The sequence below is a fragment of the Streptopelia decaocto genome, assembly GCF_964273445.1.
Source record: "Streptopelia decaocto genome assembly, chromosome: 2".
NCBI lineage: Eukaryota > Metazoa > Chordata > Aves > Columbiformes > Columbidae > Streptopelia > Streptopelia decaocto.
Genome location: NC_138655.1, coordinates 3457012 through 3474173, shown reverse-complemented (window position 1 = coordinate 3474173; position 17162 = coordinate 3457012). Strand labels below are relative to the sequence as shown.

At 43.4% G+C, this 17162-nt stretch overlaps 1 protein-coding gene across 4 annotated transcripts in view; it reads right to left on the bottom strand.

Annotated features, from left to right (window-relative positions):
* Positions 1–17162, bottom strand: part of TSNARE1 (t-SNARE domain containing 1) — a 531215-nt gene that overhangs the window by 401097 nt on the left and 112956 nt on the right. For all 4 annotated transcript variants that reach the window (XM_082045886.1, XM_082045889.1, XM_082045887.1 and 1 more), the window contains one exon: positions 1715–1837. In XM_082045886.1, the coding sequence (XP_081902012.1) occupies positions 1715–1799 (85 nt within the window). In that variant the 5' untranslated portion in view covers positions 1800–1837. The remainder of the gene's footprint in view (positions 1–1714; positions 1838–17162) is intronic.

Here is a 17162-nt window from a genome sequence, read left to right as displayed (position 1 = left end):
GGACACTGTTGGTTCATATTCAACTTGCCATCAACCAGAACCCCCAGATCCCTCTCTGTGGAGCTGCTTTCCAGCATCTTGTCCCTCAGTCTGTATGTACAGCCAGGGTTGCCATGTCCCAGGTGCAAAATCCGGCACTTGCCCTTGTTAAACTTCATGCATTTAAGAAACATTTCTCCAAGTTGCCCTTGGCCAACACAACCAGGTTACTTCCCTTGCAATCCTTTCTAAAAGGATGCTCAGCCAAGGGACTAAGTCAGTATTTAGCAACTTTGCAATGACTTCTGGCTTGCTGGGTAAATCAGCCCTGGAGAACCCTGGTGATGCGCCCGTCGCAATGCATCCGAGATGATGTGTGCTTGTACGGAGGGGAAGCCAGCACTCAACTCCAAGACGTAAGCCAACACGTTAAAAGGCTCCAGCTGAGCATCCGACAGATTGTGGCTGTATGACAAAAAAAAGCTGATGTTTCTACATCAGCTGCTTTTCGCAGTCCACTGAGGGTGGCTTCAGCGTCACGACGGTAACCGCCAAATGGTGGGCAAGCTGGGCACAATGATGCAGCTCTTCAAATATTTAAAGATTGCAAATGTCTTGAATTATTCTGTGCATCTGCAGTAAAAATAGTGATCCTTTCATGCAGCACAATATGTATTCATGTTTTTTTTTTAACCTAAACTATAGTGCACTGAGATTCATCATTCGTCTCGTCCACATTTCAATTCTCTTTTTTTTATGGTTCTTTCATTGTGCCCAAGTATCCCATTCTTCCCTGCTTTTATGTCTTTAATTTTGCCTTGTAGAATAGCCTGAAAATCACTATTTACAACTGAACAGACAACTCTCACTTACTTCAATACCTTCTCCATGTTCAAAGAAAAGAAAAAATTCATAATTACACCCAAACTCGTAAGAAAACAAAAAAAAGAGAAGCCTCTATGCTTCTTTTATATTTCCATCCAGAGGAAACAGCTATTTGCAAACCAGCAAAATGTTTCCCAAAGAACATTTGCAACCCTTTAAACCTGAAAACCAAGCCAGGCTGCCTTAATGAACAGCCCAGCCAAAATCAAAGGCAATTGAAGAGAGGGGTGATGTTCTTCCCTGCTGCAAAGTGACAACGCAGCCCTTTGCCATGTTATAAGGTCACCTTTCTTGATGCTCCTGCAGAGGTCTGAGCTCCCAGTCATGTCTACACCAGACCCAGTACCAAAACTAAATGCAAGAACACGATCCAGCTAACAAGGCTTGCTGAAAGCCAGACTAGATCAACTTAGATCTGGCCCTACAGCAACTGCTCATCTGGATTGGGATCTGGCGCACATCTGGGCAGCTGGAGATATGCTCTCATCTGCCCATGCTCATGTGGGCTGGACTTTTGAACAGCTGCCCAGAATGGGCACGATGAGACTTACCTCTGTGAACAAGCCAACCCTTGTCAACAGGGACAATCAGTGAGCTACCCGGTGTTCTCCTGGCCAAAGATGCTTCATACAACTTGCCTGTGTCAAGAAGGGGACACAGTGGAGCCAACGCTTTACAGACAAAGCTCAACAGACAAAATAATTGTTAGCTACGCTCCACATCACCGTCAGAAATAATCTCTGGAGAGAGTGTGATATTTATACACCAGCCACACTGGACATGAGCAAGTTAAACTTCGGTTGCCAGGGACTCAAATAGAATGAATTACAGTGAGGGATCAATACTTTACCGAGAGGTTGATAGCCTTGTCTTGAAGGGCCTCCAAATGGATTCCTGCTCCCAAATCCACTCCCATCAATGGATCCATAAGACATTTTCTAGATAGCAATGGATGTGGGATTACACTTCAAACCTAAGGAAACAGAGAAAAAAGACAGATACAACACTGTAAAAAGTGAGTTAAACCCAGTATTCTAAGAAAAAAAGGAAAAAAAAAAAGGCAAATGAAAAAAACAGTACTATCTCCAAACTTCATTATGTCTACCTGCAAAAAGAAAAAATAAATAAAAGGCACTAAAATCCAGGTTCCTGGACTACAGCTGGTCTTGGGGGCAAACAAGTCATTTGATCTCCCTGTGCCTTATTTTCTCCAGTGATGAAGGGCAACCATTTATCTGTTTCAGCCATGGCAAGACTTTTAATTCCTCGCTGTTCACAAAGTGCTTTGAGATCCTGAGCTGGTAGGCAAAGACTAGGCACTCGATCAAAAAAAGGTAATGCTGTCTTCTGGAACATTACCATTATGCAGCTGGCTAGGAGTCTATCCATCATACTGCAGTCTTGATGAGCTCTCAAAAGAGACAGTTTACTGCTATATTATAAGCTCCTGGGCCTCTAGTATAAATATTGGAGCCAGAGTTATTTTTTTTCTTGCTATTCAGGAAAAAAAAAGAAGCTGCAAGGCCTAAGGTAACAGCAGTAGAATGAAATCAATGCAGCACTGTCCGAGTACTTCTTCCCACTTTCCAGCTCCCCATCCACAGGTGTTGGCTCACCATGAGGCCCCGATACCCTCCAGCATACCAGCAGGGTCTCAGGACTTTGATATTAAAAATAGTTCAACCCTAAGGCATGGAGGTGATGACGGCAAAGGAAGAGATAAAGGTGCTGCATCACTTGGGGCTTGATACAGGACGAAAACCAGCTACCGCATCCTTACACCAAGACGATGAAAAAATTGCCCCCAAAAGTGAAAATCTGGAGGCTGAGGATGGAAATTGCTCCCTGAAAAAGGTAGAAGACAATGCTGACTACTAGGCAGCCTTTCATCAAGGAGCGCTGCAATGATGCTACAGTAGAGAAGGATGGGAGAGTCCAGTGGAGAGGACATGTTGGTGTGAGGTTATGTGGGGTCTGGAGCACCCTTCTTATGAGGAGAGACTGAGAGAGCTGGGTCTGTTCAGACTGCGGAAGAGAAGCTGAGAGGGGATCTCATCAATGCTTACAAATATCTCAAGGGTGGGTGTCAAGAGGATGGACCAGACTCTGTTCAGTGGTGCCCAATGACAGGATGAGGGGCAACAGGCACAGATTGAAGCACAGGAGAATCAATCTCTAATATGAGGAGGAACTTCTTTCCTTTGATGGTGCCAGAGCCCTGGAACAGGCTGCCCAGAGAGGTTGTGGAGTCTCCTTCTCTGAAGACATTCAAACCCACCTGGACACATTCCTGTGTGATCTGCTCAGGTGAACCTGCTTTAGCAGGTGGGTTGGACTGGATGATCTCCAGAGGTCTCTTCCAACCCCAACTGTTCTGTGATTCTATGATGACTGGTAACATCACCTGCCCTCCATGTAGGGAGCTGCTCTGTCTCATAAATGTCACTTGTTGACTAAAGAACAACTTGGACCATAAACTCATTGTCTCCAACAAGCACTTCCAATACTTTCAGCACAATCCAGAAGATGCTGGGCCATAAGGCGGGATGACATGAGATGCAATGCTCCATCCTGGGTCTAGATACTCAAACTGCACATGTTCTGGCCCAGCAACTTTCCCTCTGACACACAAAAAGCTGGGAACGGCCTCCAACTTGATAAGAGCTTCTTGACACATGTCCACATGTTGCATGATGTCCTGACATATGCACTGATAGATGCCTCAGCAGCAGGTTGAAGTCTCTTTTGTGTTGCACTGACACAGGCGTGTATTTGCAACTGTTCCTTCGGATTGTCCTCCATGGAGAGTAGAGCACCAGAAATTTCCAGTTCTGGACTTTATTGGGAACAGTCTAATGGTTTCAGGCATCTCTTGTACTTCATTCTCCTTTTTCCTTTCAAAGCTTCAAAATCAAGCAAAAAATCACTGCTGAGACTCGCCAGACAGGGAAACTATAAGACTGAAGAAAATCACTCACCATCCTCGCTTAATTGGCCCAGACACATAAAAGAGGATGAAAGTGCAACTGCCTTGAGAGAGCAAGGGACGGGAGTTAAATCCACTAAAAGCAGAAAAACTCCAGAGTACAGCTTCTTCACCCAGGCTCAGCCTAACACGTACACACATAATTGGCATCTGAGGTTGCAGGTACCCCTAGGCCATAAATCTTTCATTTCAGAAAAGCAGCCTTCGGTCCAGACCTATGGCAACCAACCTGCAATAGCTCAAGCAGACAGACAGAAGAATGAATGTGTGTATTTGTGTGTGAATTGAGGAGGCAGAAAATTAAGTAAACAAGAGAGAAAGTTTAAAGGAGCCATCTGCAAACCAAGGGTTCCCAAGACACTCAACAACACAACAGTCGATCATGTCAAGCATGTAAAACTATAAGCACCACGAAAATATATTATCATAGAATCCTTATGGTTGGAAAAGACCCTCAAGGTCATTGAGTCCAACTGTTAACCCAACAATGGCACTAAAACATGTTCCCAAGAACTTCATCTACACATCTGTTCAACCTCCCCAGGGATGGTGACTTCACCACTGCCCTGGGCAGCCTGTTCCAATGCCCAACAACCCTTTCTGGGAAGAAATTTTTCCTAATATCCAGATGAAACCTGGATGAAATATAAACTGTGTATTTATGAAAGTTCTTCATCATAACCACTAAACAGTATTCAAGAAACAGATGAAGATTCAATCGGGAAGTCTGTGGTGGACTTGGGAACAAATCTGGCCTCTCCCAGGTCTCCCGTTAGCCCACAACTACCACGGTAACACAACCTCCATCACAAAATTCAACCCAAGACCCAGCAAAACTCTCACCTGGGAAAATATGGGCTGATAGAAGACAGTTACAAGAAAATTTCCGGGCAGGGATAAGGAGTTATTTTATTTCCTTTACCTTTCTCTTACCTCCCAGCGTGGCTACAAATTAAGACTGTTATTAGCAGGGAAGTGGAACATTAAGACAGCTTAAAAACTGCTTCTGTATGGAGGTTGATCCTGACCCATCCTCCCTTTTTAGAGATAAGGAAGTGGAAGCATTTGCTGCCACAACTTCCCCAAGGCCACATACAACAAGCGTGGAGTAAAACCCTACATCATGTTGTAAGATGACTTGATTATAACTGGGCAAGCGTTTCTTTGGCAAACAGTGAATGCATCTATTTTTTCGCCCAACAGAGTGGTGTGAAAGGGGGAGGGAAGGAAGGCTTTTAAAGCACTCCAAGTGTTTCATGTTGATTTAGCATTTTCAAAGCATGCTTCCATTTTAAAACTTTTCCTTGCTGTTACAGAGCAAAGAAAAAAGAACTGAAAATGAAATATTTTGGTTTAGCTTATCCAACCTTTTTAGAAACAATCACCTCCCGCCCCATCTTTCTAAGCCATTGAAATATCCTTTATTCACAAAGCTCCGGAAACACACTCCTACTCCACAGTAATATATTTACGGGAAAATTTAAGAGCAGATCTAAATACTTTTAATTTGATTGGCAATAAAAGCATTTCCCTCCCCATCCCCATGGCACCTCCCAAGTCTTTTGTCTACTACTCCTCAGGGAGACTTGTCCAATTTACTGTGAAGGCAGTTTGTACAAATTGGAACAAGCATTGCCTAACATACTAGATACAGAAAAAAAGAAACAAAAAAAAACAAGAAATAAGATTTTATCACAGCTTTATCCTCATCATCTGAAATAAAAATGAAGGAACAATCACACCCAAGCAAGCCTGAAAGGACAGGCATGAGTTTCTATTTTAATGACATGCAACTATCTCTTGCTTTGTATATGCTGTAGAAGCCAATCATGTCATGAATATAATAGTAGGATGTAGGATCTCAAGGAAAGGGTTGGTCCATGTTTCTTGGATTGGGAAAGATACTGGCAGGCAAAATTATTTAAAGAGTTCCCCTATATACATAAGTCTCCATTTAGAGGGACATTCAGCATTATTAGTAGTAGGAATGAAAGATAAGATTTCAACATGGAAGAAATACGTTAGAGGGCACTTTAGGTAAGTTTAATGTTTTTAAAGTCGAGTTTGACTGAGAAAGGCATGAGCATACTGGAAAGAAATGGAAAAGGAGGACAGACGTGGACATATTATATTAGGTTAACATTGGGCTTGATGATCTTAAAGGTCTTTTCCAATTAAAACCATTCTATAATTCTATGATTCTGTGATATTGGAGCAAATGCAGTAAAGGGCCATGAAGATGACTAAGGGATGGGAGCATCTAATGTATGAGGAGCAGCGTAAGGAGCTGAGACTGCTCAGTCTGGAGAAGAAAAGGTTTGGGAAGGGTTATTAATGTCTATTATAAACATGTTGGAGCCACACTCTTCTTAGTGGTGCTCGGTGACAGGACAAGAGGCAACAGGGGTTAACTGAAATATGGGAAATTCCATTTAAAAAAGAAAAAAAAAAAAAGTGGGTTTTCATTGATTAGTTCATTTTGATTTTTGGCTTCTTTGGTTGGTTGGTTTTTATGGTAAGGGTTGTCAAACACCAGCAAATGTTGTGCAGAGAGGTTGTGGATTCTCCATCCTTGGAGACATTCAAGCTCTGACTAAACGTGGGTCTGAGCAACCTGCTCGAGGTGGCCCTGCTCTGAGGAGCTGTGTTGGACAAGGTGACCTTCAGAGTTTCCTTCCCACCTCAGTGTTTCTGTCTTAGGAGATTTTCCTCCTCTGATGCATGAAGCAGCTTGAGAGCCATTCACGGCCCCTTTGGCAGCCTGGAGGACCCTTCATAGAGAAATCATAGAATGCTAGGGATTGGAAGGGACCTCGAAAGCTCATCCAGTCCAATCCCCCCACTGGAGCAGGAACACACAGATGAGCCTACACAGGAACGTGTCCAGGCGGGTTTTGAATGTCTCCAGAGTAGGAGACTCCACAATCTCCCTGGGCAGCCTGTTCCAGGCTCTGTTACCCTCACTGAGAAGAATTTTCTTCTCAAGTTTAAGTGGAACCTCTTATGTTCCAGCTTAAACCCATTACCCCTTGTCCTACCATTGTTTGTCACCGAGAACAGCCTGGCTCCATCCTCATGACACTCACCCTTTGTATATTTGTAAACATTAATAAGGTCACCCCTCAGTCTCCTCCAAACTAAAGAGCCCCAGCTACTAACACCAGAGGCAATGTAGGCCCACTGATGAATGAGGTGGGTGCCCTGGTGACAGAAGATACAGAGAAGGCAGAGTTACTGAATGCCTACTTTGTTTCTGCCTACTCTGCCGGAGGCTGTCCTGGGGAGCCCCGTACCCCTGAGACCCCAGAGGAAGTCAGGACGGTGCAAGAATCTGCCTTGGTTGATGGGGACTGGGTTAAGGAACAATTAGGCAATCTGGACATCCACAAATCCATGGGCCCAGATGGGATGCACCCACGGGTACTGAGGGAGCTGGCTGATGTCATTGCTGGACCACTCTCCATCATCTTTGCCAAGTCTTGGGAGACAGGAGAGGTGCCTGAGGACTGGAGGAAAGCTAACATCACCCCAGTCTTCAAAAAGGGCAAGAAGAAAGACCCAGGTAATTATAGACCGGTCAGCCTTACCTCCATCCCCGGGAAAGTAATGGAACGACTTATCCTTGGTGCCATCTCAAGGCATATCTCAAGACCCTTACTGTGCCTGTTTACTAAATACGTGGAGAAAGCAAGAGTAACCAAATAGCAAACTCATCAGCTTCATTTCCACCTCTGGCAAAAACACTAGAATAAATTCACTGAAAGTATCTGATGGTAAAAAAACAGAGTAACAGCCAGCATGCATCTGGCAACAAGTCATATCAAATCTATTATAAACTTCTTTATGCACCAAGTCAGCAGGCAGTGGAGTTAGCAGAAAAACAGCAGATATTACAGCTTTATGCTATTAGATGCTTTCTTGTATGGCAGAAGAAATGGATTGAAGGTGCAGGTGAATTTTCTTTTTTTAATTAGAAAATGTACTGTTATCATAAAAAAAAAGAAGAAACTGTGTGGGGTCCACCAAGCTCTGCTCTCTCCATCTACATTTTTAGTGAGTTGAGTGTTTGAAGGGGGATTAGCCTCATTAAACACTCACATGACATCAAACAAGGATGTTAGACGACAGCTTCAGTGTTCAGAACAATCCTAACAAAACAGAAGTGATGTTTGACAAAGAAAATAAGATGCTACACAATTGAGGTCAACTTTAGGGACCTGAGTTTAGAAGAAGGAAACAAGTGCATGATGGGGAACAACTGGCCAGTGCTGCACAGAAGGACAGAACTGCAAGCCTAACATGAATCCATAATAATATTTCTTGTAAAAGTGGCAGACATCATCATGGGATGTATAAACAGGATTACAGTCTTCTAGACAGGTGAAGTAAACCTGTTGCCAGAGACCGAAGAGAGTCTAGTGGGAACTTGTAGAATGACAACAGGTCAAGAAAACATGACCTGCTAGGAAAGACTGAGTAAATGGGGTTGCATTGCCTATAGAAGGGAAGATTGATGGGAAAATTTGAGCTGCCAAATCTGAGAAAAACCACTGCAAAAAGACAGGGAGGAAAATATTCTCTTCATTTGTGCTGGACAAGACAAGGGAACGGCTCTAAATCAAAGCAGGAAAGATGGAGACATTGGGAGCACCTCTGCAAACTGGCAACATGAGGAAGGTCTTCTTACTTCTGGAGACGATACGACTGGCCAATGCTGGTTGGGGTCCAATACTGGGAAGGGACCTACAAGGATCATCCCATCCAACTCCTGTCCCTGCATATCACAACTCCACAGTTCACACCATGCGTTTGAGGGCATTGTCCAGTCTCTTCTTGAACACTGAAGTGACTTCACTGAGGGCTTCAGAAGGCATTAGTGATGACGACACTTCCATTTCTGCATAACCAACTACAGGTACATTTTTCCAAGGTTTCTAACCCAGAAAAAATCCTTGTACCTACCAGCCTGACTTTCTTCATAGAGAGAGAGCAGATCGTTTCACACAAGTCATCTTTACGCATCAACCCCTCCAGCCTCTGGTCAAACCAGGTCACTTCTTTCCATAAGACCCTCTCTGAGGATCCTGTTAATGAAGGACCAACACCAGTGACTCCGTTAGGAGAGCTGCATCTTCTCAGCTTTTGAACTTCGCTGTTTGATCTCTGTTGCCTCTTAATCTTCCTTCAGACGAACTATATAGATTGGCCCACTTTCATGTCTTGCTAGGAGACCTGTTCACCAGCACACACAAATCACAAAAAGAAGGGAGAATATTCACTTTTTTTTTTTTTCTTTCCATACAGCTGCCTCCATTCCCCTGCCTGTAAAATTGATATAGAGATAGAGAGCCCTACTTTTTGCAGGATTAATTTGATTAATATTGAAGTTTCTTCAAGCCATGAGATGAAAGGCCACACTTGCAAAGCATGCTGCTTTCCCAAATTCCTCGAAATAGTTTGTTCCCCAGACTTGACTCTGTCATTCGTGTCACAGACATGTCACTTTTTAGATTCTCAGGGATTTTCTCAGTTATTAATGTGATGATTTTGGCTGGGATAGAGTTATTTTTCTTCACAGTAGCTTGTATGGGGCTGAGAAAAGAAGAAAGGGGGAGATGTTTGGAGTAACGGTGTTTCCCTTCCAAAGTCACCATTACATGTGATAGAACCTGCCTTACATGGAGATGGCTGAACATCTGCCTGCCCATGGGAAGTAGAGAATTAATTCCTTGTTCTACTTTGTTTGTGTGCATGGCTTTTGCTTTACCTATTCAACTTCCTTTATCTCAAACCATGAATTTTCCCACTTTTTACTTCTGATTCTCTCCCCCATCCCACCAGGGAGTAATGAGTGAGCGGCTGTGTGGTGCTTAGTTGTCACCCAGGGTTAAACCACAACAATTAAAAGCAAATCTCAATAAACCTGCATGCTATTCACCTGGAAAAAAAATGTCCCTTTCCTCTTTCTCAGAGAGGCTGAATTTATCAACAAGGTCTGCTGTTGAAGCACTTTTTTGTTTTTAATCAATGGTTTTAACACTGAGTTGGTGTAATTGCACAAATCCCCGAGTGCTCGCTGAGCCTTGTAACATGACTGTCAGAGGTCAATCAGAATAGCTGTAGGGGATGACTTTCTTCTTTTTCAGTCTGTGCCTTTGAAGTAATTTATTCTCCTCTGGATCTTTTGTGATGTTTTTTAATATTAACACCATGTTCTTGGGCGGCTTTGGGCAGGCAAGGCGAGGAAGCAGTGCTCAGGAGCTGAAGATATGACTGGCAAGAGAGCGGTCCAGCAGCGATGTCCTCCATGCAGTGGGGCCTGGGATGCAGCAATACACATGCTTCCTCACACTTTGCTTCCAAATTAAGTTTTAATGCTGATGGAAGGTCCTTGGAGGCTGAAGTCATCTCTTTCCCCATGGCCTGAGAAGCACACTGTCTAGCCTAGATTGACATGACACAAAATGGGCCAAACCTCAAATACTGTGTTCAGTTTTGGGCCCCTCACGACAAGAAAGCCCTTGAGGTGCTGGAGCGAGTTGAGAGAAGGGAACGGAGCTGGGGAAGGGGCTGGAGCACAAGTGTGATGGGAGCGGCTGAGGGACCTGGGGGGTTCAGCTGGAGAACAGGAGCTGAGGGGAGACCTTCTGATCTCTGAACTGCCTGAAAGGAGCTTGGAGCATGGAGGGGGTTGGTCTCTTCTCCCAAGTGGCAATTGACAGGACGAAAGGAAAAGGCCTCAAGTTGCACCAGGGGAGGTTTAGATTGGATATTAGGAAAATTTCTTCCTGGAAAGCGTTGTCAGGCATTGGAACAGGCTGCCCAGGGCAATGGTGGAGTCACCATCCCTAGAGGGGTTTAAAAGACATGTAGATGAGGTTCTTAGGGACATGGTTTAGTGACACTGCTAGGTTAGCACTTGGACTCGATGATCTTGCTCATCTTTTCCAATGAAAATTATTCATGGATTCTATGATTTTATTTTTGAGGACAGTATATCTATAATCAGATATTATACAAACTGAATTGGCTTCCAGAAACTTCTAGAGACACATATGTAGTACCTGACAGGCACAACGTCACTTATGACTGTAAACAACCTGATTCAACACATCGAAGCACACTCTCATCTACCCTCCTGCAGCTGAAGCATACTACAGAGAGAAGCGAACGCCCACAGCCTTAAGGCATCGTGGAGTAGGTGCAAAATAAAACCAGCAGGGATTATCTCAGAAATGAGCTGCTTCTGCTATTCTGGAGATTTGCTAAGACACAATGAGAAAAATTCTCTTTTTGCTTTCTTCCTCGTTAAAGCCTTATTTCAGGAAAGCATCTGATCACTTTCTAACAGATTTAGTTTTATTTCCCCACGGTATAGCTGCCATCGTAGATGTCTCCAGGAGCAGAGCAGTTTGTCTTCGAAACAGATACTATCAGGACAGGCTTTGAAGTCAGAGATAGTGGAATAAGACATCCATGACATTTCACAGAGATATATACCGAGCCACGAATAGAGTCAGTTGGTTCACTGTGCTGCTAATTGTGATGACACTAAGAGCTCTGGCTGGTCTCAGTGCACTTGATTGCAGCCTCCACTCAATCTCGTTTTTCTACCAGCTCAGTGGCACTATGCAGACCCAACATGAGTGGTTTCTGCCTAACTCCATCTTTCATGAGTCTGTCATTCCCAATATTTGCAGCTAAGAGCGCCCATCAAGTACACCAGACCCCTTCTTGCCAATGACAAGGCACTTCCATCCCCACCAACCTCATGAAGGCTCCATCTAGGACCCCCTATTGACATTAGAAGACTTCAGATCCAACAGACTGTCATGAAACATAAAGGAGAAGAAAACCATAAGCAACAGATATAGGAAGGAATGCATGCTTGCATAGAATCATAGAATCATTTCAGTTGGAAGAGACCCTCAGGATCATCGAGTCCAACCATAACCTAGCACTAAACCACGTCCCTAAGAACCTCGTCTAAATGCCTATTAAACCCCTCCAGGTGACTCCTCCACTGCCCTGGGCAGCCTGTTCCACTGCCTGACATCCCATTCTGGGAAGAAAAGTTTCCTAATACTCAATCTAAACCTCCCCAGGCACAACTTGAGGCCTTTTCCTCTCATCCTATCACTTGTTACTTGGGAGAAAAGACGAAGACACCAACCACCTCCATGCTCCAAGCTCCTTTCAGGCAGTTCAGAGATCAGAAAGTCTCCCCTCATCTCCTATTTTCCAGGCTGAAACTCCCAGGTCCCTCAGTGGCTCGTCATAACACTTATGCTCCAGCCCCTTCACCAGCTTTGTCGCCTCCTTTGCACTTTCTCTAGTTCCTCAATGTCCTTCTTATGATGAGGGGCCCAAAACTGACCCCAGGATTCAAGGTGTGGCCCATTTTGTGCCATGTCAACCTAGGATAGACAGTGTGCTTTTTGTGCCATGTGGACCAAGATGACTTCACATCCAAAGACCTTTCTACCCTCCAGCAGATCAACACTCCCACCCAATTTGGCAAACTTTCTAAGAGTGCACTTAATCCTTTCATCCAGATCATTGATAAAGAGATCATCTGTATTCCTCTCACATCACACAAATGTCTATGTATCAGACTGGAAGAACAGAGGTAAGGCAAGCAATCTGGAAGTCTGTTGTGCTCCTTTCATGTCAGTCCCAGTTGCCACTTCAATACACGGAGTTTTCTTCCACATCGACCTGCCTGCAAGTCTTCTTACAAAAGAAATGAAGACAGCCTTCAAATCCTGCTAAGTGGCACCAGAGACAGGTTGGCCTTAGGCAAACACCAAGAATAAGGATGAGATATATTATGTTTAGCTTGGCAATCTCAGATTCACAGACCCCCTGTTTAAGCTGTATGAACTTCTTGAGAGCAAAAGTAGCTATTTAGGGCTGCTAGAAAAGTCTTCCATCAAAAGAATCACAGACATCATGAGAAGATGGATGTCTTCCATCTTCAAAGTGCAAGGCAGGACACACCGGAACAGTATGGTTCCCAAAAGCATCAACCAAGTGTGATAAATGAAAAAGTGATTGTGCTAGCAAGGTCAACCCTCAGGACTCAAATATATTTTCACCCGGAGAAGTAATCAGGCTTCCTTGATATTGAGGTATTTAGATCAAGAGAAAAGAAGAAGGATTGTCTTTGGGAGCCAAAGACATTTTGGAGTTTACTGCCACAGAATTGTACGTAACATTTTCTACTGTTCAACTCCAGGCTACATGGAGGGAAGCGCTTAGATGACTTAGCCCCAGGTCATTTGCAGCTCAGTTTGATCAAGGTGTGATGTCACCCTTCCTATTTTTAAAATTGACATTAATATAATGGTTAAACAACATTTCTTGTGGATCCTGCAGGAGAAGACCTAGACAGCTACCAACCCTGAATTTCCCAAGTACAAATGTTCTGAAACAGTGCCTGTTTTAGTCCACCAAAGGCTTTCTTTCTCTTTATTTTTTCCTGTATTGCTGCTTTCAATTTACTGTTTTGTGCCATGTTGTCTACTTTTTGTGAACTTTGCATGTAGAATGGTCTTAATCTATCCATATGCTAGACAAACGCAGAAGTATTACATATTTCAGTGAACAGCAAAATTAAATTTCCAGTCAGTTCAGAATCCAGGTTTCATCTGGATTACAACAGATGAATATTAATGTCTATTCAGTGTGAAAAAACAATAGGGAGGAGGTACACAGAGAAGAGTGAACTGGTATCTAGTTTGCTACTATGAAGTTAAGTAAACTTATTATTTATAAAAGATTTACCAGCACAAATGGACAAAGACTGACTGCAACACACCAGATCAGCTTAACAAAATTAGAAAAAGCATCTGTAAATTTATATCGGATTTTAACAGAATAAGGAGAAATACATTTGAGGGCAGCAACCAGTTTTGAGTCCACAGGAACATCTTGATTGACAGACCTGCAATGCTTTAGGTGAAGAAGATGCAAGGTAAAATGGGACACATGAATTAATCAAATAATAGATTCCTAAATCCAGGATCCTGATCCCCCATAACCCAACATCAGTTTTTCCTGTGCACAATTTTCCAAATTAGAAATACTGCTATTCAATGTACACCATCAAAATATACATCAGTCCAAGTTCTCATCTACATGAATGTTCACCAGGAGTCACATCATAAACAACTTATAAATAAATCCTGCAGAAGATTAATTAAAGCATGGTTTAGTGAAAAGACACAGTACACAGTGGCAAATTCAAAAATATACTTCTAACTTTGGTAGTAATTCATCAAGAAACAGAAAACAAGTTGGTACCTTCATTTCAGGTTTCCTACCAAGACCCCAGGAGATGACAGAAGCTGGTTAAGTACGGTATAAATCAATTCAACAGATGGATTTGGAGAGAAGAGGAGAAGAGGAGAAGAGGAGGGGAAGAGGAGAAGAGGAGAAGAGGAGGAGAAAAGGAGAAGAGGAGAAGAGAGAAGAGGAGAAGAGAGAATTAAAAAACACCCCAGCCTATCATACTAACCATATGATGGACAGCAGTCTTGAAGCCTAATGTCTGGGGGAGAAAACTATTTGAGGGGTTGTGTTCAGCTTGGTTTTTTTGGTGGTGGTTTATTTTTTAAGTGGGAACTGAAAGAAAACCAATAAGATACTGTACAGCACTTTCCAAGTTTTTTTCCAGTAAGAGGTCAGGGCTCAGGAAAGCAAAACATGCTCAAAAATCATAAGTCAGTGAACATGGGCAGTCCAAGTCAACCACCAACTGAAGATGCTGAGTCTTGGTAGGCTCTGGGGTGAAGGGTGGCTCTGGGCATCCCCAGAATGCCTTAGAAGCAAAGGCCACTTTTGAAAAGATAGAAAGAGGGAGCCACAAACCCACACAAACAAGGTGAGAAATATGGGTATCTGCAAATACTTCAGGCATATAGAGAGGAGAAAATAGTTCAACACAATTCCAAGCAGTGATTGGCTAGAACATGGGCACAGAGACTACTACTACGTAACCATCAGCAATTATAAAATCATTAGTCCTCATCTTTCCCTGAGAATAACCTCAAAGTGGTTATTCAGGCTATTCAGTATCTTTCTTATGAGGAGAGACTGAGAGCGCTGGGGCTGTTCAGCCGGGAGAAGAGAAGCTGAGAGGGGATCTCATCAATTCTGATAAATATCTCCAGGGTGAGTGTCAAGACGATGAACCAGACTCTGTTAAGTGGTGCTCAACAACAGGATGAGGGGCAACAGGCACAGACTGAAGCACAGGAGGTTCAATCTCTAATATGAGGAGAAACTTCTTTCCTTTGAGGTGCCAGAACCCTGGAACAGGCTGCCCAGAGAGGTTGTGGAGTCTCCTTCTCTGGAGACACTCAAACCCACCTGGACACATTCCTGTGTGATCTGCTCAGGTGAACCTGCTTTAGCAGGTGGGTTGGACTGGATGATCTCCAGAGGTCCCTTCCAACCCCAACCATTCTGTGATTCTGTGATAGGTCAAAAAACCACAGTAGCCACACTTACATATATACTCATGTGAAACACTTTATGAAAACTGCATCAAAACAAGTACTCATCACCTTCCCCTCTTTATAGAAATAATCCAGTTCATGAAGAGGCAAGAAGGACCTGCTTGTGCCCACTACCAGTCTCTGCTGGCAAGTGTCCTTTTGACATTTCTGTTCTTTGCTCTAACTATTGTACTTCTATAATTACTCCAAATATATGCACACAAGGCTACTGAAGACTTCCAAATGATGGCCACCCTGTGAGATGAAATAAAACCAAGCAGCAAAAATACATGTGCTCCAACAATGAGAAAATGCAGAAGGATCCTTGGGATTGCATTAGGTCCTGCAGCCACCCATCGTGAATCACAGCCTGGAGTTAGCAATGGCTGTGAGCCAATTTTCCAAACAAATTAAATTGAATTTGCTGAAAAAACCTCCACTGAACCTGCACTGGGCCACTGTATGTGTTGGAGAAAAAGAACAAGCATGTTCAATTTTCTAACTCACCCACCTTTCACCAAGACCTGCCACTGATGCAGAACATGGCTTGAAAGGGAAATAAACTTCTATTAGTTCCATTTTTCAGGGAAGGTGAAGTGTTTCATGAGGTTCTGCCAAGTTGGAGCAGCTGAGATGAGAAAGTTGGAGGGTCCCAGTCCTCAGTTCAAACTTCTGCTCTTGTTGATGCCTTGATTATTTCCAGTGGTCCTTAACAGCACATCAATTCACTGTTGACAGAAGGAATTTCTGTATTTTTAGCATGATCTCCCTAAGTCAGAAGGAGAGGGGAGCACTTTGGCTAGCTTTATTTCAACTTTCCCTTTCCTCAAATAAAAGCTATCAAAAAAATAAAGTTTTTAAAGCACGGGATGCTCCTCAGTAGGTGCAATCTCACAGGCAGGCAAGAAATTGCTGAGGTTGCTTGTAATAAGGCAACAAGATGAAAATTAAGCAATGTGGATTGAAGAAGAACAAGCAATAGAGGCATTTTTGGCTGCAGACATTCACCAGAGGGATGCTGCGGGAAAATATAGCGACAAATTTGCCTAAATCCTAGGAAAACACGCTAACAAACTCCGTTATCAGCAAGGGAGGTTCTCCATGATGGAGCAGAGCGTGGGGGGCGAGACGCAGGATTAGCATAGCAGGAGAAAAGATTTCACCACATTTGAAGGCTCACAGGCAAGGATGACAAGAAAGCATACACAAAACTAGATGTGTAAATACATGCTGTCAGAGGAGCTTGTCTTCTCCAGGCCAGCTCCGCTCAGAAAGAATTGCTGAGGAGATGAAGATGCGTGAGGAGGGCTAAACTCATCACGATCCCATTTTTTTTTCACCCTAATGACAGATATATTTTGGGGTAAATCCACCATCATGCTGAGAACACCATAACGGTTAGGTTTGCTCTAACACAGCCAACCATCAGTTATGATCTAAAGAGCATAAAAAGCCCCATTTCAGCTCATTTCCCAGCTTTGGTATCGTTTGGCGCACACTTTGCGGCTCCTCCTTCCTGATGATGAGCTAGTGTAGCACATGATGGCACCAAAGGGAACCAAGTGCAAATATCAAGGAGAAAAAAAATCAGCTTTGCTTCAGCGTGTGACTCATGCAAGAAGAACGCCAAGCCCTGAACAAGCCAAACCGAAACAGCTGACTATCAAAACCTCCACGTAAGCACAATGTTGCCCTTAAAAATAAGGGCTGCAATTTTTGCCACCACAAAAATCTGTTTCTTTTTTTATACAATTAATCATGTATAAGAGCCTGATAGAGCACCAAGTACCCCCTGCTATGAGGACAGGCTA